This window comes from Colletotrichum lupini, chromosome 7, assembly GCF_023278565.1.
Source record: "Colletotrichum lupini chromosome 7, complete sequence".
In the NCBI taxonomy this organism is placed as follows: Eukaryota; Fungi; Ascomycota; class Sordariomycetes; order Glomerellales; family Glomerellaceae; genus Colletotrichum; species Colletotrichum lupini.
In genome coordinates, this window is record NC_064680.1 from 4,020,010 (window position 1) to 4,037,211 (window position 17,202).

General features: G+C 51.8%; 7 protein-coding genes across 7 annotated transcripts; 4 read left to right on the plus strand and 3 right to left on the minus strand.

Annotated features, from left to right (window-relative positions):
- Nucleotides 1-1,698: 1,698 nt before the first annotated feature.
- On the plus strand, nt 1,699-3,686 carry CLUP02_14219 (uncharacterized protein; the record flags this gene model as incomplete). Its single annotated transcript, XM_049293150.1, has 4 exons — nt 1,699-2,211; nt 2,287-2,537; nt 2,612-2,695; nt 2,762-3,686. The coding sequence occupies 4 exons, from the start codon at nt 1,699-1,701 to the stop codon at nt 3,684-3,686; spliced, it is 1,773 nt and encodes a 590-aa protein (XP_049150296.1).
- A 1,575-nt stretch (nt 3,687-5,261) lies between these two features.
- Nucleotides 5,262-7,518, plus strand: CLUP02_14220 (uncharacterized protein; the record flags this gene model as incomplete). Its single annotated transcript, XM_049293151.1, has 2 exons — nt 5,262-5,406; nt 5,600-7,518. The coding sequence occupies 2 exons, from the start codon at nt 5,262-5,264 to the stop codon at nt 7,516-7,518; spliced, it is 2,064 nt and encodes a 687-aa protein (XP_049150297.1).
- A 73-nt stretch (nt 7,519-7,591) lies between these two features.
- Nucleotides 7,592-9,058, minus strand: CLUP02_14221 (uncharacterized protein; the record flags this gene model as incomplete). Its single annotated transcript, XM_049293152.1, has 2 exons — nt 7,592-8,685; nt 8,731-9,058. The coding sequence occupies 2 exons, from the start codon at nt 9,056-9,058 to the stop codon at nt 7,592-7,594; spliced, it is 1,422 nt and encodes a 473-aa protein (XP_049150298.1).
- Nucleotides 9,059-9,715: 657 nt separating this feature from the next.
- On the plus strand, nt 9,716-10,897 carry CLUP02_14222 (fumarylacetoacetate hydrolase; the record flags this gene model as incomplete). Its single annotated transcript, XM_049293153.1, has 6 exons — nt 9,716-9,746; nt 9,810-10,048; nt 10,100-10,158; nt 10,217-10,473; nt 10,536-10,632; nt 10,684-10,897. The coding sequence occupies 6 exons, from the start codon at nt 9,716-9,718 to the stop codon at nt 10,895-10,897; spliced, it is 897 nt and encodes a 298-aa protein (XP_049150299.1).
- Nucleotides 10,898-11,389: 492 nt separating this feature from the next.
- CLUP02_14223 (uncharacterized protein) lies at nt 11,390-11,850 on the minus strand (the record flags this gene model as incomplete). Its single annotated transcript, XM_049293154.1, has 3 exons — nt 11,390-11,563; nt 11,616-11,665; nt 11,721-11,850. The coding sequence occupies 3 exons, from the start codon at nt 11,848-11,850 to the stop codon at nt 11,390-11,392; spliced, it is 354 nt and encodes a 117-aa protein (XP_049150300.1).
- Nucleotides 11,851-12,558: 708 nt separating this feature from the next.
- On the plus strand, nt 12,559-14,323 carry CLUP02_14224 (FAD binding domain-containing protein; the record flags this gene model as incomplete). Its single annotated transcript, XM_049293155.1, has 6 exons — nt 12,559-12,732; nt 12,794-12,934; nt 12,994-13,711; nt 13,762-13,810; nt 13,863-14,052; nt 14,114-14,323. Coding segments are annotated over 6 exons (1,482 nt in total), but the record flags the coding sequence as incomplete, so codon positions are not given.
- A 536-nt stretch (nt 14,324-14,859) lies between these two features.
- On the minus strand, nt 14,860-16,472 carry CLUP02_14225 (MNNG and nitrosoguanidine resistance protein; the record flags this gene model as incomplete). Its single annotated transcript, XM_049293156.1, has 2 exons — nt 14,860-15,537; nt 15,597-16,472. The coding sequence occupies 2 exons, from the start codon at nt 16,470-16,472 to the stop codon at nt 14,860-14,862; spliced, it is 1,554 nt and encodes a 517-aa protein (XP_049150302.1).
- Between the last annotated feature and the right edge of the window lie 730 nt (nt 16,473-17,202).

Consider the following 17,202-nt stretch of genomic DNA (forward strand, 5'->3'; position numbering starts at 1 on the left):
TTCAGCGTTTGGGGCCTTCGTGATCCAATAAAGCAAGGCATCGAGAGACGTCCTATGAAACTTTCCAACCCATGCGTTGGATTCCTCACAGATCGACAGGAGTGATCTCGCTTTCCAGATAGATCCATTGTCTTTCTGTGCGCCTCTTCGCGGATAAGCATTCAAGATCCGTGATATTTTTCTCCGTGCGTCTATCGTGCACCACAGTTCTTTCTTTGAACGCATGAGGCTCACGTTGGTCCGAAGGCATGCCGTTGCAATTTAACCAACCGGGCCAGAAAACGGCGCAACGCCGCGCCCTCTCACGATGGCTCACTTGCAGGATCCTCCTCTCAACTGGGTTATCATGGTGCCAACGTTGCAAGCAAGTGATTAGTTACGCCTGACCAAAAAGCAACATGACGTTGGAACTTTGGGCTGGCTGTTGTAAGGGAGAGTGATCCAGAGCCACGTGTGGAGGTTCGCGGATAGGATTCAGAGCAGCCACCTGTATCAGAATAGATGATTTCCTCCCTTTTTCTGGATTGGTCGGCCGATGGCTCTCACTTGCACGGTATCAGAAATCAGAAACAGAAGCTTCTATGTTGGCTGAGAGTCTCATGAAGTCTCCCTGCGCTCGTTCCTCGACAGAGTCAGCACACATCGTGAGATTCGGACCATGGGCCAGACTTCACGCAGCTGGCCAGGGCCCTAACACTCATCACACCAATTCGTGTCTGCAGTCACTGTCTCATTCTCGTTCAGCAGTGACAAACTCGAGATCAAGAGAACCGTGCGCCGGCGTTATCTCAGATAAAGCAATGTCTTTCTCTTGACAGGTCCGATTCAGCGACTCATGGATCCTCACATTATCCAATGCTCTAATGATCCGCTTAGAGATCTGCGATGACGCTTCGTCTTGCGGATCTTACGCTGGTCAACGGACTGTCTACTGGCTGAATCGCTAGGCGACATGGGCCCCAAGAAAAAACCGCGACGACGGCCAAACAGAACGTTACCCATCATGGCTCAGCTCTACGAGAGTCCGGCTCCTAATTAGCGTCCGGAACAGAAACGTCCCTTGACACTAGCGCTAGCGACCTGCTTTTGCATGTGCAACCGACGATCCACCCTGGAAGCCATCGTCTAAAACCGCGACTATTGCTTGCACCCTCCCACTCCTACTGAGGGCGGCGCCTGTGAGGGGATGCAGCCGCGCTCCCTTGCGTTGCAGTTTCACTTCAACGGCCCCCAGCTCGGGGCCATGAAGGCTGGCCATTTCCTTTCAGAACAGCAACTGACAGGACTCGGCGTTCAACTCGTCTTCAAATCCTCCCTGCGTTGAAAAGACTTTCGAGATGTGATCGACATCAAGGGCCAGCGCTATTGTTGACGTAAACAGGGATCTGCACGACGGTGCGCCGGCCTCACCACCGCGTTTGGCTTACCTCGAAAAAGCACGATGGGTTCGCCCAAAGTCTTCTAGAGTGATTTCTGGCGGGTGAATCACGGGTGACTGGGAAAGCACTTTCGCATTCCTCGAGGAACCTTGTTTTCCAGCCCCATCTGCATTCCAGCATATAACCAAGACCATCCTCGGATTTTAAACATGGAGAATATCTAGATAGCTCTATTCCCTACGCTCCTTTTCTGCTCGCCAGACGGCAGCTTCGCACATCACTATCAGATCTTGAGTCAACGAGACAGAGATCAGTCATTATGGAGTCAAGCGCAGAGGCCACGCCTACACCAACTGCCGCAGCAGCGGCGCCTTCGTTCAATACTGCGCCAGTTGCGGTCTTCTGGCTTGCCTGGGGTGGGTTTTGGACAGTGCTTTTGCTCTGTGGTATGGCATTTCTCTTTGTCAACCGCAAAATGCCTTTTCTGAGGATCCGCGGTCTGGCTTTGTCGTTTGGCGCTGTCACTATGCTCCACCTCTACTGGCTTTCGGTGCAGATCGGGCTTGCCATCGGCCAGTTCGTCCCCGATGGCGCCGAGTTTTGGGTGATGGGCCTCTACCTCCCCTTCGGCATTGCTCTTTTCCACGCTTCCAACAGCCGGTTCCTCCACATCGCCAAGGCGCAGCGGAAATATGCAGATAAGCCGCTCACACAGTCCAACTCACAGTTGGACACCGGCAACGGGCCGGACAAGACCCTGACGGGGAAGTTCCGGAAGCTCGATTACACCACCAAGATGCTAGCCGTCGTGTGCACGGGCATGCTTGTGCAAGTGAGTTGATGCAGGGTCAGATGGTGGGGCATGTTTGACAGTTGACACTTGATGGCTGACGTGCTTCATCATCAGCTTCTTCTAACAGTGGTCATGTATCTGGTCTCGCGCAAATATCACCCGTCGTTTGGTATCCCCGGCACTGAAGTGACGGGAACTCCAGCGCAGCAAAAAGTCGAGATGGGTAGGGGCTGGGAATGGTGGCCTTCTGTATTTTGGCAATTCCTCTGGGCTTGGCTGGTCGCACCTGTGATTCTCTGGAAATCACGTGGAATCCAGGACACTCAAGGGTGGCGTCTGCAGACCATTGCATGTTCTATCGCAAGGTGAGTTGAAATCCAGGTTAGCGCTTTGTCGCTTCTCTGTGACACACCCCCCGAGCCAACACTAACGAGTTCAGCCTTCACGCTACCCCTATGTGGCTTGTCGCCTTGTACGTCCCAGCGATGGCGCCCGTCAATGCCTGCTTCATCCCCCCGCAGTGGTAAGTTATATGAAGCAACGCATGGACACGTTCTTCACCCCGAGCTCGATGTTGACTTAATCCTAGGATCTGCCTCTCCATCACGTTCATTGAAATCTTTGCAATCTTCATTCCCTGCTGGCAAGTCGTCAAGCATAAGACTCTCAGACAGGAAACGCTTGAGTCCATCGCTGTTTGGGAAGCCAAGAACAAGTCACGCGCCGGGAGAGACTCTGTCATCACCGGATCGACCAAAGTCGGAAGCCAAGCTTCCGTCAGTTGGAAATCACTTGCGCAGCTCGAAAAGGACACCAGCCAAGCAGAAAGTGTCTACACGATGGGCGCCCTCGAGTACGTCTTGGACAAGAACCCCGAGCCCCTCCGCAAGTTCTCTGCCCTCAGAGACTTCTCCGGCGAGAACATTGCATTCCTGTCAGCCGTTGCCGAATGGAAGTCATCAATCCCTCAGAGCCCCGGATCATCACATCGATCGGCCGAGATCTCACGGGAACGTTTCAACCGGGCCCTGCGCATCTACACCGAGTTCATCAGCCCTTACCACGCCGAGTTCCAGATCAACATCGCATCACAGGACTTGAAGCGGTTAGAAGGCGTCTTCGAAGGCGCAGCTAGAATATTATACGGCGACCGAACGGAGCGCTTCAGCGATCCTGTGGTACCATTTGAGGATAACAGCTGGGGTGGACCTGAGTCAACAGCGGGTGGCTCTGAGATGAGCTGCGTATCACGAGATGGCAGCGGAGACCCCATTGCGGACCGGGTGCAGTACTGGGGCGAGATCCCCGAGGCTTTCAACGCTGCTGTCTTCGACGACGCGGAGTCGAGCATCAAGTACCTCGTCCTCACCAACACGTGGCCCAAGTTCGTCAAGGAGAGGAGGTACTCACTAGACTCTGAGGACTCTGGGGAAACGGTTGAGACATTTCAATCATCGTCAACGCTATCGTCACGGGTTAAGAAGTACTTCCGCACCATGAAGGTCGTGGTATGATCTTGGAAGACACGAGGCAGGACACGGCATTGGTTGTTTTCACTTTCCATTTTCCTGCGATGATATCCCCAGTCTGCATGAGTTTCCTATACCAATTTGTAATTTACTATTACCCTAAAAGCCAACATCAATGCCAAAGTCACTGCTATGCACCTCATTCTCCCATCGTAAGATGCATGCAGCGTGTTGTAGAATCTGAGACACAATCGACATCCATCCACGTGTGCTCTCTATCTCCGTAACCTTACAGCTTTGGACTTCCAATCATCAAGCCAAACTCCGTGGAACCACACCTGAAGCGCCTCTGCCCTCTCCTTTGCGGTGGCCTACGCGTGCACAGCCATGTGGCGAACGTTTAGATCCGGGATCGCCACGCCACGAGCCGGGGCACAAACAAAGGCGGAGCGGGCGTTGGAGGCAGTCGACTTCGGCATGTCGTGTACACGAGGACAGGATCAATTATGATCTTGTCGCTGCGGGAGATGCCGCTGTGGAAGGAGAAGGAAGAATCATGGTAAAAGGCTTTAAGCTCTCAAGATCGGAGGCGCCAAGGTTAATGGACCGCGGAAGACGTTTACGTATTGGTGTCTATCGGTGTCGCCTTTCCCGCGTGTACCTCCGCTAAGCTGACTGGCTTCAGACTTGACTTTAGACTCAGATCAAGGTTTGCATCGTCGCCCATGTCTCACCCCAAATGCCAAAGGCGCGGACTTTTCCTTCGATGCTTTTTGAGCTATGGCTTTGCTTCTATAGCAATATCTAAAGAGGTACCTCTGCAATTGAAGGCTTATCTTTGCGTGCGTGTCGTCATACTTGCGATTCCGCTTCCGGATGCTCGGAGTCTGTGAGACTGTAACACCAACTCAAAAAGTCTCGGTCTAACCGTGTGTAACTGTAACCATGATTCATGGAATCCAAGGATTTTGTGTCCAAACTTTTGGTAGCGTTCGCAGATTGAAGGACATGGGGAGTCTTCAGGGTTTGGCTTCCCAAGTGATGGTGAACATCGGGTGGATGCATGTTACCGACGGTCCGCCGGGCGGCTGTCGTCCACAGTCCCGTACCGGCCGAGAGTGTGCTCAACCTGCACCATGACCGCTCAGGATGATTACATATCCCAGCAGCTTATGCGTCATGTTTAAGTTTCAAGGTTGTCTAAGAGAATGGTTGTAAGTCTGTGGATGAACATGGTTTGAGGCGATGGTAGAAACGAGTCGGGCTTGTTCAATGTAAAGTAGGTATCCTTTCTTTCGGCGACGAATTGATAGACCTTTAGGTGGAAACGGCTGCGCAAGCTCACCGTAATTGTACTGATTAACCATAGATCAATCCATGTTAACTCTCAGAAATGCAGTTTATGAGTCTTTGAATACCCTGGATGGAATTCAGTCCTTTGCTACTAACTCGGAGTTCCAGTCTACGGTGATTGGATCGGTTTTCAGTACACATCCTCAGCGCATCACAACATCAGAGACGCACGCGACGATCCAGGATCTTCGTACCTCGTACAGATAGTCCAATCGCCAGAAAGAGAAATACTATGACAAGGAGAAAACGCCCAAACAAGAATCTCGCATGACACTCGAAACGTCCCCCTCGTGCCCCTCCCGGCCGTCGTCGCCAGCACCGGAGGCCGGTGAGGCCACAAGTGGATACCCCGCCAGTGCCGAGACCGAATCGGGTGCCGCGGCGACCGCTGTGCCGCTGTTCTACAGTGCTAGTGCTCACTCCCGTCCCTGTTCTTCAGCAGGGAAGGCGGCGCCAAGAGCATCAACTTTCATCCGAAGCTTGCCTCCAATGAATGGCAGACTCCACGCGGCCTCATGCACGTCAACTTTGGAGATACAAAACCGTCGCGATTCGACGTTGTTGAAGCAGTCCGTTGTGCCGCTGAGTCGTTATCTCATTCTGAGAATCTCATCCGCACAACTTGGACCAGACTGCCTATCCCAAAAGCATCTTGATAATCAAGGCCATGGCGGGACTCGCCGTATATGCGGCCATTGTCGCTACTATCGCCATCTCCATTCGTCTCTTCTATCTTCGACTCTTACCTAGGCCGATCGCTGGTGGACCGCCGTTCAACCTCGATTCTGCTAAGCGAATCCTGGGAGATGCACCGTACTTCATCGAACTCGACAATGCGGGGGAATACTGGCTCAAGTTCTTCACGCAGCTGCTCTCCAAGCACAACACCCCCATTGCTCAATTCTTCCCTGGACCTCTCGATAGGACGCACATCGTCATTGCAGATTACCGCGAGGCCCGCGACTTGATGTCGAAGCGAGGCAAAGATCTCGGCCGTGGGGTTACCAACGATATCACCTGGAACAGTGTGATTCCTGGGCACTTCATCTCCATGGAAGATTCGCATCCTTCTTTCAAGGACACCAAATTCCTCACTAAAGACCTCATGACACCAAGCTTCTTACATGGGGTCAACGATGGCGGTGCAGCGACGCTTCTGAATGATGTGCGGCTGAACAAGACAGAAAGCCCGGACTCAGCGACATGGAATGATCTAGTGTTTCCATCGTTCGACTCCGTAGGCTCACCCGATGATGAGTACCATATTTTGAAATTAGGTGGCTCGAATCAGAAGTTCAACTTCAGTATCGAGGTGCCTTCACTGCGACCAAGACTCTTCTGTCACCCAGCTACAGTTAGAGATAGGGGAGTATCCACCACAGGAGGCGCAGTGTCGACAACGATAACCGCTATTGACTTACTTCCGGAGACCTGTCGGGCAGGAGATGACAGTCAAGTCAGGAATGTGTCATTCAAGGCCACAGGAGATAAAACAGACGGGCTGGTGGGCTTATTCTTCGATCTCGATATTGGAGTTCTTGTTAGTAAACAATGCTCCCCCTGCAAAACGAATCCAGACTCGGCACGTCCATATAATCCGATGGGCTGCCCATCCATCGGGATATTCTTCGCAGAACGCCCTTTCGTATGTTCGCAGGTTGTCCAGCAGGTTCGGGTTGGGATGAAATTCACGTCCCTCATCGGGCCAAAAGGCGAAATCATCTTTCAAAGAAGTAGCCTCACATCCACACCGACTCCTAATGAGTCAACTGCAAAGAACCTCACCCGCGATGATTCCGAGCTAGATCTTTTCCCCTATCGTATTCAACCCCACTTCGATAAAAATGTTACGAACTCGATCTCAGATGACCCGGCCGATCCATTTTTCAGATACATACTTTCTGGAACCACGGGGGTCAGCAGGGACGATTTGACCAAGAATCCTGATCAACTGATCGATGTCGTAAACGGCCTCTACACCAAGTTCATGGTGCAGGTAATGGATTCGAGCATCTTTCGAACGCCTATCGTCGCTTCAACTCAGACGAAGGAGCAAAACGAAAAACAAAGTGTAAACGGTACGATCTCACGAGAAGAATTTCGCCTGATAATGAACTATACGCCGAAACTCATTCTTCAGATCTTGCTTGGTACCATGATGATCCTTGGACTGACGGCCTACATCATGGTCGATCTCAAAGGCACTCTTCCTCGAAGCCCTCATTCAATAGCAAGCAGCATGGCCTTATTCGCAGGGAGCGAATTGTGTGCGAATCACATTCCCGAAGAGGCTGAATGGATGAATAAGCAGCAACTCGACCGAATATTTCAGGGATACACATTCGCCTTGGGGTGGTGGAGTCGCAGTGCGACCGAGGCAGATTCTCGCAGCATTGATAGCTTGTTGGATGCTCCAGTTGTGGATGAGAGGTTCGGGATTGACGTTGGAACGCCAGAGAGGTTGGGTTTTGAAGCTAAGGGAAACAGAGGTGGCAGACTATGGAGCAAATGGAGTGCGCTCTAGCCGATACTTCTCATTAAAAGTACATACACTCGACTTGGTGGCCTCTACCCGATTTCTAGAGACCGCGGTATGCCTAACCTTCCCACACAAAATCTTGCTCAATACCAGGAATCAGTGGTCGAAGAGCCATACCGTAGTCGCCAGCGTTGGGCGTCCTAAGAAGAGTGTGAATGTGAAACTTTGCGGGCTCCTTGTTTGTCAAGAAGACTCCTGAGTGGTGATCAAACTCCACGAGGATAACCGGGCTCTGGATGCGGTAGTAAAAGGGATCTTGGTCACCGAAGCCGCCAATCCAACTAAAGCACGTCTCCTGGAAGAAAGACTTGATATGGTTGACCCGGATCTCCCTGGACTTCTGAGGAAGATAGATGAGATATTGCTCCAGGATACCAAGAACCAGCTGCTGCTGCTCGCCTGTCATGTCCGACACCAAAATTCCCTCATATGGCACAATTCGGTTATCTCGGTAGGCGCCGCAGAGATGTCGCTGGTCGTCGTGATTCCACCGCCCTTTCGGCATTGCGGGATCTTTGAGGAGTTTGTAGGTCTGCGCCTTTTGCTGCAAGTTTGCTGGGAGCGACTGCATAAGCTGCAAGCCTAGCCGTTCTTCGGTCTCAAGGATACGAGTGCCCTTGTATGGGCCATCATCAATCAGGTTCGGCTCTGCCCCAGTGAACCACGGCGATGCTACAATCTGACCCTGATACAGGAAAATGTTCAGGCACAGATGGTGACCGTAAAATGAGAAGCCCCATGGCCTCGTCGCCGAGGGCAGTCCGAAGAGAACAAAGTTGTAAGAGAATTCGTTGCAAATGGTGGGTGTCTGTACCAATTCGCCCAAAAAGCCGTTTACGCGCATGGCACCGAGCGCCTTCGCGTATCCCTCAGGGGAGAGCGTCGTCTCGAGGACTTTCAGGATGCTGTCGCGGATTTGCGGATTTAACTCATCCAGCCGTAAACCCTTGTCGCTGAGGAGAAACTCGGGGTTCGACCATGATCGCCATTCCGGGGAATCGACATGGTACGAGAGGGTTGTCTTTTGCTTGTCATCTAGCTGTGACAGAACCGCGTTTGTAGCATCGACGATTTGCTGAATCGGCACGCCCTCGTCGGCGATTTTGAATAAGTCCCGTTTGACCGTGCCTAAATCCGGGTCAATTATGGTTTCTTGGCGGGAAAGTTAGTGGTTTTGGGTGTCACGGCAGATCTCACCATCTGTTGTGATGCCGGTGTATGGCTCTTTGAAAAGGCTACGCCAATGAAGATACAGGGCATGTAGCCACGGCGGGTTGCCGCTCTCTTTGAACACCTTGGCATATTCGTGAGCATCCTGGTTGCGCATCGTCGTGAAGCGAGGAATGCTAATGTCTGGAAGGTGCTGACGGTACTCGGCGCCATGAGGCGCCTGTTTCTGTGCTCCAGACATGTTCTGCTGGTGTTCTCCCACGAATGGTATCTGTGAATCTCGCGGTGTAATCGTTGCAGCAATGGCTGTGAGTCTTCTGGCAGCTTGAAAGCTTCTCTGGTCGGTGTCCCTCATGCAAAGTCTCTGGATGTATGTGTTGTCAAAGCTGGACTGCTTACACGCGACTGCGTGACAGGGAAAGCAAGTAATAATAGCTCCGAGACCGACAACGGATAGCTCTTGTCACAAGACGTCCACTCTGATCAGACCATTTCTAAACAAACCGTCATCAAGTACCGGCGAATCCACAAAGCCACGACGTCGGCGATGGTCGGCGCATGTGCCGCCGACAGCGACCCCTCATTTCTCGGCCCCTCCATCCCACATCGCCATCATCCCTCATCCTCGCAACTCCCCCACAATTCCCCTAGCTGCGCCTTTGAGTTGCCCGGCTTTTCCGCAGGCGTCAATGTGTCAGCCGGCCATTGACCAATCACGGTGGATGGACTTACGATTAGCACAACGCGGCGTCAAGATCTGGGAGCGAACTCTCGAACTTCCCGGACCTCCGAGCCGACCACCCCCAACTATCGGTAATTGTGCGGGGGAGAACCCCAGCAGGGATAGCGGGCTTTCTCCAGTCGGATTTCACGATGCGGGAACGGCCCTTACTTCTACCCTCCTGCTGGTGAATATCATCCGAACTGCCACTCCAAGTCTGACTTGAGCTTCGAATCTTACGATACCACTGCACATCTGACTTTAAGGAACGCACCAGACAACACATACACCATGGCTTCACAAACACAAACGCCCTTCACCCGTAAGTTGTTCATCTCGCACGAATGGATGTTAACACTAGAACGCCGTCGCTGACAAACTCAAGGCTTCGTGCGGTTTGTCCCCCGCTCTGATTCCAACAAGATCCTCATTGGTGAGCCTGAATCAGAGTCTGTTGATGTTGGTCTCGCTGTGCGCAAGGGCGAGGAAGTGAAGGTTGTGGTGTGGTCCGGATCCAGCGTCATCAAGCCGGGTTCCAAGACCGAGGAGCGGGCCGTCATTGACCGCGTCCTCTCACCCGTCTCTGCCGAGGAGGTCGGAACGATCCGATGCATCGGCTTGAACGTGAGTAGCCAATACTACTCTGGCCAGAGACATGAAGCTAACCACAAACAGTATGTCCAACACGCAAAGGAGACTGGTCTGGCACTGCCTACAGTCCCGACTGTGTTCCTGTAAGATCACCCGGGTCGGTGTAAACCGCTGGAGAATCAGTGCTAACTCATTGTACAGGAAGCCAAGCACTGCACTAGGAGACCCATGGCCCGCGCCTACGGTACTTCCTTTGCTTACCCAGGCTGATGACTGCGGCGACTACGAGTCTGAGCTCGCCGTCGTGTTGGGCAAGACCGCTAAGAACGTCTCCGAGGCCAACGCTCTCGACTATGTCTTGGGTTACACTGCCTGCAACGACGTCTCTTCCCGGACGTACCAACTGAACCAGTCGCAATGGTGCTTCGCTAAGGGATTCGATGGATCCTGCCCATTGGGTGAGTTATCCTAGGGTATTTGTGAAGACGGGACCATAAACTAACAAGATGTTTTCCAACAGGCCCTACCTTGGTTTCCAAGGATCTCATTCCTGACCCAACCAAGTTGAAGATGCGTGGCTTGAAGAACGGCGAAGTTCTCCAGGACTCTCCCATTGAGTAGGTTCACTTGCTCTCATAACCTTTCATCAATACTGACAGGCCTTGCAGCGACCTCATCTTCAGCATCCCCAAGCTCATCAGCTTCCTGTCTCAAAGCACAACCCTACCCGCTGGAACAGTAATCATTACCGGAACTCCTGCTGGAGTTGGCCTGGGCCGGACACCAAAGGTCACCCTGAAGGACGCTGACGAGTTCCACGTTGAGATTCTTCCCCATATCGGCACGTTGGTCAACACCTTCCAGAATGAGGTTGGACAGTAGATGCGAGAGCACGTGTAGGACAAGGCGATATGAAATGAAATGAGGTGCACGAAGACTTGGCGAAATCATTGAGTGAAAGGACACAAATGATGAGCTGCTCATCTGGATTAGACTAAATGATACATGAATTCCCAACATGACTGTCTTGCAAGATTCCAAGCTCCTATCGTTGATGGCACTTCACGCCCCCTGAATCCCGGATGACTATGTGCATTGTTTGTTCCTATCCCACGCCACGACGATTCATATTTCCATGGGATGGTTTGCATTTCCCTCGCCTCCCTTAACAAAAGTTGCATCACCTGGTATTCAGTCAAACAGTCCTTTCTTAGATTTACGATGAACTATCCAAAGCTAGATGCACAACATCACTCACCCAGAAGGTTTACTGCGATTGATACCCGATCAAGGTAGTGGATATAGCATTTCTCAAGGTTTCTATTAGATGATTTTATTCATTCAATTCATTCCATCTTCAATTTGGTGGATGAACTAGCTCTCGAGCAGTTGAGGAACCTTCTCAAGGAGGTGCTCAACAATAGCATCTGGCCCCCTCTCAACCTGCAGCCCATGAGGGATCGCGTGGGTCTTAATGTTCGGGACAATTGACCTCGCAGTAGCCTGGATCTGCTCTGCCTCATCCGCTGTCCACATTGATGCACAGAACTGCGCAGGTTGATTAGTTGAAGAAGCTTCAGTTGGCTGGGGTCACTCATACCAGGACGTCTGGCTTGTGCTCTTTCACCTTGCCCTCGACCTCGGCGATTGCTGTCGATACCGTCAGCTTACAGAGTTTGCATTATGGATGAATTATTTAACTTACTCTCGCAGTTGGCGACATAGTCAATCGTGTACTGATCCTTGAGCGCCTCAGTCATGCGGCCGATAAGCCTCTTCGCACGCTCAGGTGCGGTGTTGACTGTGACAAGCTTGAAAGGACCCTTGGGCGCCATGATGCGGGGTTGTTGTGAGAATGAGGGGTGATGGAACAAGGCAAGTGATGACGTTGAAGATTGTGATGGTTGATCGCAATGGCTTGTTGTGAGATGATTGAGCAAGGAGTATAGTTTTGGCTATCTTCCGGTAGAATGAGCCGCGTAAGTACGTGCGTGATGTTGGTCCACGATGATGTGCCGCACCTTTCTCCCGATGGCCGCTGACAACTCCCATATATCCGGCAGATAGCGGCTTGAGCTCCGCCGAAGTCGCACCCGAAAGTCAACCCACAAAATGGTCTGGAAGCTGACTGTTCCATCGCTTCTGTGCCAGATTTGGAGACAGTTTGGTTCTCATGCCGGCTTTGCCGATTTCGCCTCCATCTGTCTAGTCCCACCAATCTAAAGCCTTTTTGGGTTATTCTCCCGTGACCTTTACCTTCGTCGTCGAACTGGCGCCGTTGGGGACACAACTTCGGCGGATAACCCGTGGATCTTCGGATATCCCGAGACTTCTGTCCACCTGTGACCACCGCCTTCAGCCACTGGCGTCCACCTAATTACTAGCAATTAGTTGTTCCCCATGGGACGCATCCCGTGCTTCCGGCTTGTGTGGGGGATCTCCGGGGATTGCATTAGGGACTTGCCGGCGCCCCTATGTCCACGAAAGTAAAGAACATGGGTTGAACTGCTGAACCCAGCTGCAACCACCTCTTGAAGATTTGAGGATTTGAGGGTAAGGGATTCCTGCCATTGCGACGTGTTTATCCAGATCTTGGTTCTGCATCTTTACCGACCTGCAGCTCATCGCCAAGCAATTTTGAAATGTTCCGTTGGCTCAACTCTTGGTTTTCGCCCAGGGCAAACGCATCTTCACCCAACAGCAACGGAAACATGGCGGTGAGTTCTCATTCCATGAAGACGGGTTTTCCGCGCGTCAATGCTGACGATGAATATGAAGGTCACAGCGCATATCAGATCACCAGTCCAACTGGAAATTATTGTTGTCGGCGCCGGGCTGAGTGGTTTAGCCACCGCAGTGGCAGCCGCTTTGTCGGGACACAAGGTCACCGTGTTTGAGTCCGCGAAGGAGCTCCTCGAGGTGAGCCCCATCTCAAAGTTCGAGGGCCCCAAATGAGGTTTATTGACATTATTCCCCAGGTCGGTGCGGGCCTGCAAGTAACGCCCAACTCCACGCGCATTCTCCAGAAATGGGGTCTGCCAGACAGACTGTGGAAATCGGCATCTGAGCCGACGGATCTGGTGGTGCATCGCTACTCTGGAAAAGTGCTCGCGTTGGAGGAGAACTTCAACAAGAATATTCGCGCAAAGTATCAGGCACCATTCATCGACTTGCACCGCGTCGACCTGCAGCTGTCACTTTATGAGCGCGCCAAGGAACTCGGCGTTACATTTAACCTCGGCGAGAAGGTCGAGAACATCGACTTCGACATCCCCGAGCTTACGACGCAGTCTGGAATCAAGGCCAAGGCAGACCTCATCGTCGCTGCCGATGGACTCTGGTCGCGGTCGCGTGCGTGCTACCTGAAGAAGGACGACCCTCCCCTGGCAACGGGTGACCTTGCCTACCGTGTGGTTCTCAACCTCGATGAGGTCACGGATCCGGAGCTAAGAGAGTGGATTCAGAAGCCTCAGGTCCACTTCTGGGTCGGTCCCGGTGCTCACTGTGTTGGGTACTCGATGAGAGCGGAGAAGATGTACAACCTGGTGTTGCTTACACCCGATGATCTTCCCAAGGGTGTGAGCCGTCAAGCAGGATCAATTGAAGAGATGCAAAGCCGGTTCGATGAGTGGGACCCGATATTGAAGAAATTCCTCAGCTCGGTCGACAGTGTTGAGAAGTGGAAGCTGATGCACAGTAAGTTTTCGTGTTCAGACCCATCATAGTATGAGCTAACATGTTTCCAGGGGAGGAAATGACTTCTTGGGTCAACGAGAAGTCAAACTTTGTGTTTGTGTGAGTGCCCTTTTGAGATCTGAGATATCGACCCTCACTAACGCTTGCCAAGCGGTGATGCATGCCACCCCATGCTACCTTACCTTGCACAGGGTGCCAACTCAGCTGTGGAGGATGGTGCTGTCCTCGGACTGCTCCTTGGTCACATCAAGTCTAAGTCGCAACTTCCTGCAGCATTAAAATCATACGAGAAGTTGCGCAAGGCTCGTGGCGAATCTATCGTCAGGGAAACATTCAAGCAGGTGAGTTTTTCTCGTTAGATCTCCGGGCATCCATCGTACGACAGTCTCTGACATTCTCTAGCGCCACGATTTCCACATGAATGACGGCCCTGAGCAAGAGGCCAGAGATCAAATCTTCTTGTCACAACTTGGAAAGGAGCTGAAGGGCGCGTTCCCTAGCAGGTGGACGTGCCCTGAGGTGCAGCCCTGGCTGTACGGGTACGACGCGTACAAGGAGGTCGAAGAAGCGATGAAGAGCGACCCCTTCGACAAGCCCCACGCCAACTTGTGAGCAACCAAGCTTTCAATTGACTCAGGGAATTTGGGCATTTCGGCGTACTGGTGATAATATTACGGGCTTTGGAGCATGCCTCGGTAATCGGCATATTGTGTATACCTAACTCTTTGTTCCGCAGCGACAGCATAACGTCCTTTACTTCCATTTTCTCCCTGCCTGGACCCGCTGTAGAGTTAAGGATCACTATGAAATCTTAGCGCTGATCGTGCTAAGACCCCCCCCCCCCCGCCACCACTAACAATACCCAAGCCAAGCCCTGTAGCTCCCGCAAGGCCCTCTGAACGAATTTTGCCATGATGCCAAGTTTTTGACATGATGTTTGCAAATTGACATGGTGTTACATTTTGATACGTGGAAAACTTCACGTTCCTGATGTCACCAGGCCCATGGCAAGGGAGCTTATATATGCAGCAAGTGCGTATTCAACTTGGCAACATAAGAAAAATTAGATACATATTCAAATGACTAATTATTCTATGGGCTAGTTATAACTCTTAATTAGTCGAGATAAGCATGGATCATTTGAGGTATCAAAGACCTCTCATGAAGCCGCGCTTTCTAATGGGTGGTTTCTGCCCTTCAGGCTTTTTATACTCCTTCTCACCATCCTCAGTCTCAACCACATATCGACCTTTTTCCTGCTCCGCCTTTCTCTTGTCGTGCTCCGTCTTCCATCGCATGAAGTAGCAACAGAATGGGAAGAGCACAGTGTTGACTGCTGTCCAGGCGAAAAGCACGCCAAAGTTTAATCCGATCCTGGAGTGCAAGTCGAAGAGCAACTGGCGACTGCCCTCAACAACCTGGTGGAGTGGCCAAGCATAGCCCCAGTGGTAGAATCCGGGCGATAGGTCGATGGCATAGAAGGATGTCGAAACATTCGATATGACCCAAAAAATGAGCCACAGAGCCGTCCATGGCTGCCCAATAATCATTGCGACGTTTTCGCAGGCGAGGCCTAGAGCGGACATGCCAACGAAGTTGAGCATCCAGTAGACTGGGAAGGTGCCGCGGCCATAAGCTGTAGCTCCAAATGTAGGGGCTGGCTCCGTTGGTGAAGCTGGGGGCGCGCTGAACGGTATCTGGAAGGCGAGAGATATTAAGCTATAGCTGAGGGAGATGATGAAGTAGGCGACGATCGTAGCTAGCCATCTCCAGATGATGAGCTGCCAGAAGTGTAAAGGTGGATGACCCTGCGGTTGTACGTATTTCTACGCAGGGTAGATTAGCAGCTGTATATCAACAGGATGCGATGACTATGCCAACTTACTGAGTGAATTGGCAAGAAGAAAGAGAAAGAGAAGAATGCCATGATGATCAAGTAAATTAGACCAATGCTCACTGCAGGTGTAGCAGTAGCAGGCTGGAAGGGGCGTATATCAATCATCAGTGGCGCAATGCCGGGGTTGACAGCAGAAGATGCTCTCGCGAGGTTATCTCGACTCAAGGACGTATTGGACATAACAGTCTGACCCCATTGCTTTCCAAATTGTTGCGTAAATTGCTCCGTAAATTGGGTGATGTAAGGTGAAATGTCGCTCTGGTACGTTGTCGAATCTCTCGCGGTTTGTATAATGATCTGCACTGAGCCTGCGGGGTCGTAGTTTGCATCTCCAGTCGCAACGGCCTCTTGGAGGGCTGCTGTAGCATTGGGATGAATGATCACAGCCGCCCAACTATCCCAGTCGTACACGGCCATTCTCACTGCTGTAGGATCGTTGTTGAAATATGAAGGCGGTAAGATAGTCCATCCCAGTGACGGGCCTGGCTTGTCCAGTGACTTCTGCGCGGTCTGTACGACTGCTGGCCCAACAATTGGCTGTACTGATTCGTACGGAGAAAACTGTCCATCAAAGTCGACGACATGGACGATGATTGATCTCAGGTTGTCCTCGGTACGGAAGAGAACAGCCCAGTACATTGATAAGACTGCGAGGATGAAAAGAAAGAGGATGCTGATCGTCTGAATCCATAACCGAATGACATGGGCGCGAACCTTGTTCATTGATGGGTGCCAGAATCCAACAGAGTGGTGAGGTTTTTGGTGACGATGGTGCACGCCGTTTTCCTCGTTGTCTTGGCCATCGTTCTTGTAGTGATCGACTTCGGTACGGGCCGGTGAGGTCGGTGACTGAGACCTAGCCATTGTTCCTGGGTTGGGCGAATTGACTTCCTTTCTGCAGACTGAGAAGGATTTCCCCCGATTGACGGTCAGATTGCTGCAGTGGCTTGAAACACACTCAATCAAAAATACCGAAACAACTGCTGGAATACGCCTCTGCCGCTGTCAGTGTCTTGGCTTTATGTACATCCCATCGAATTTGGCAATTCCACGTCAAATCCTCCAGCGTGCAAGTCGATGATGCGTGGTGCAAAAGATCCAGTGAGACGACCAAGTCCCTGTTAACAATTTCGCTGGGATTGCTACGCCGTACAGCCATTTGATTGGTTGAACACGTACTTGTCGCGACGAGGTACATTGGGCTTTCGACCCAGCTTCGAGATGACATCAGAGGTCACGGAGTTGCGCTAGAAAAGACACTACCCCTGTCCAAGGTAAGTCTGCAATCTGTGTAAGTAAGCAGGCGGGCGTCTCGGCCTTCGTGCTTTTTATCTAGCGTCGGCGGCTCTCGAACTTGTACTGAGCGTTTAGCACCCTCGATCTTATGTTAGCTTGAGAATCATGATGCATCTCTCGATTAGGTTGTGGAACCTCGATCCCAGCTTTGATGAAGAAGCCGATGCAATGTCAAGACCAACCAAGGCATGTCGCAGTAGATTCTGCTAACATAAGACCCGGGACCCCACGTCAATAGAGAAAAGAATTTGAAGTGATATCACGGCGTTCTGACTGTCTGATTAGTACCTGTCAGGGC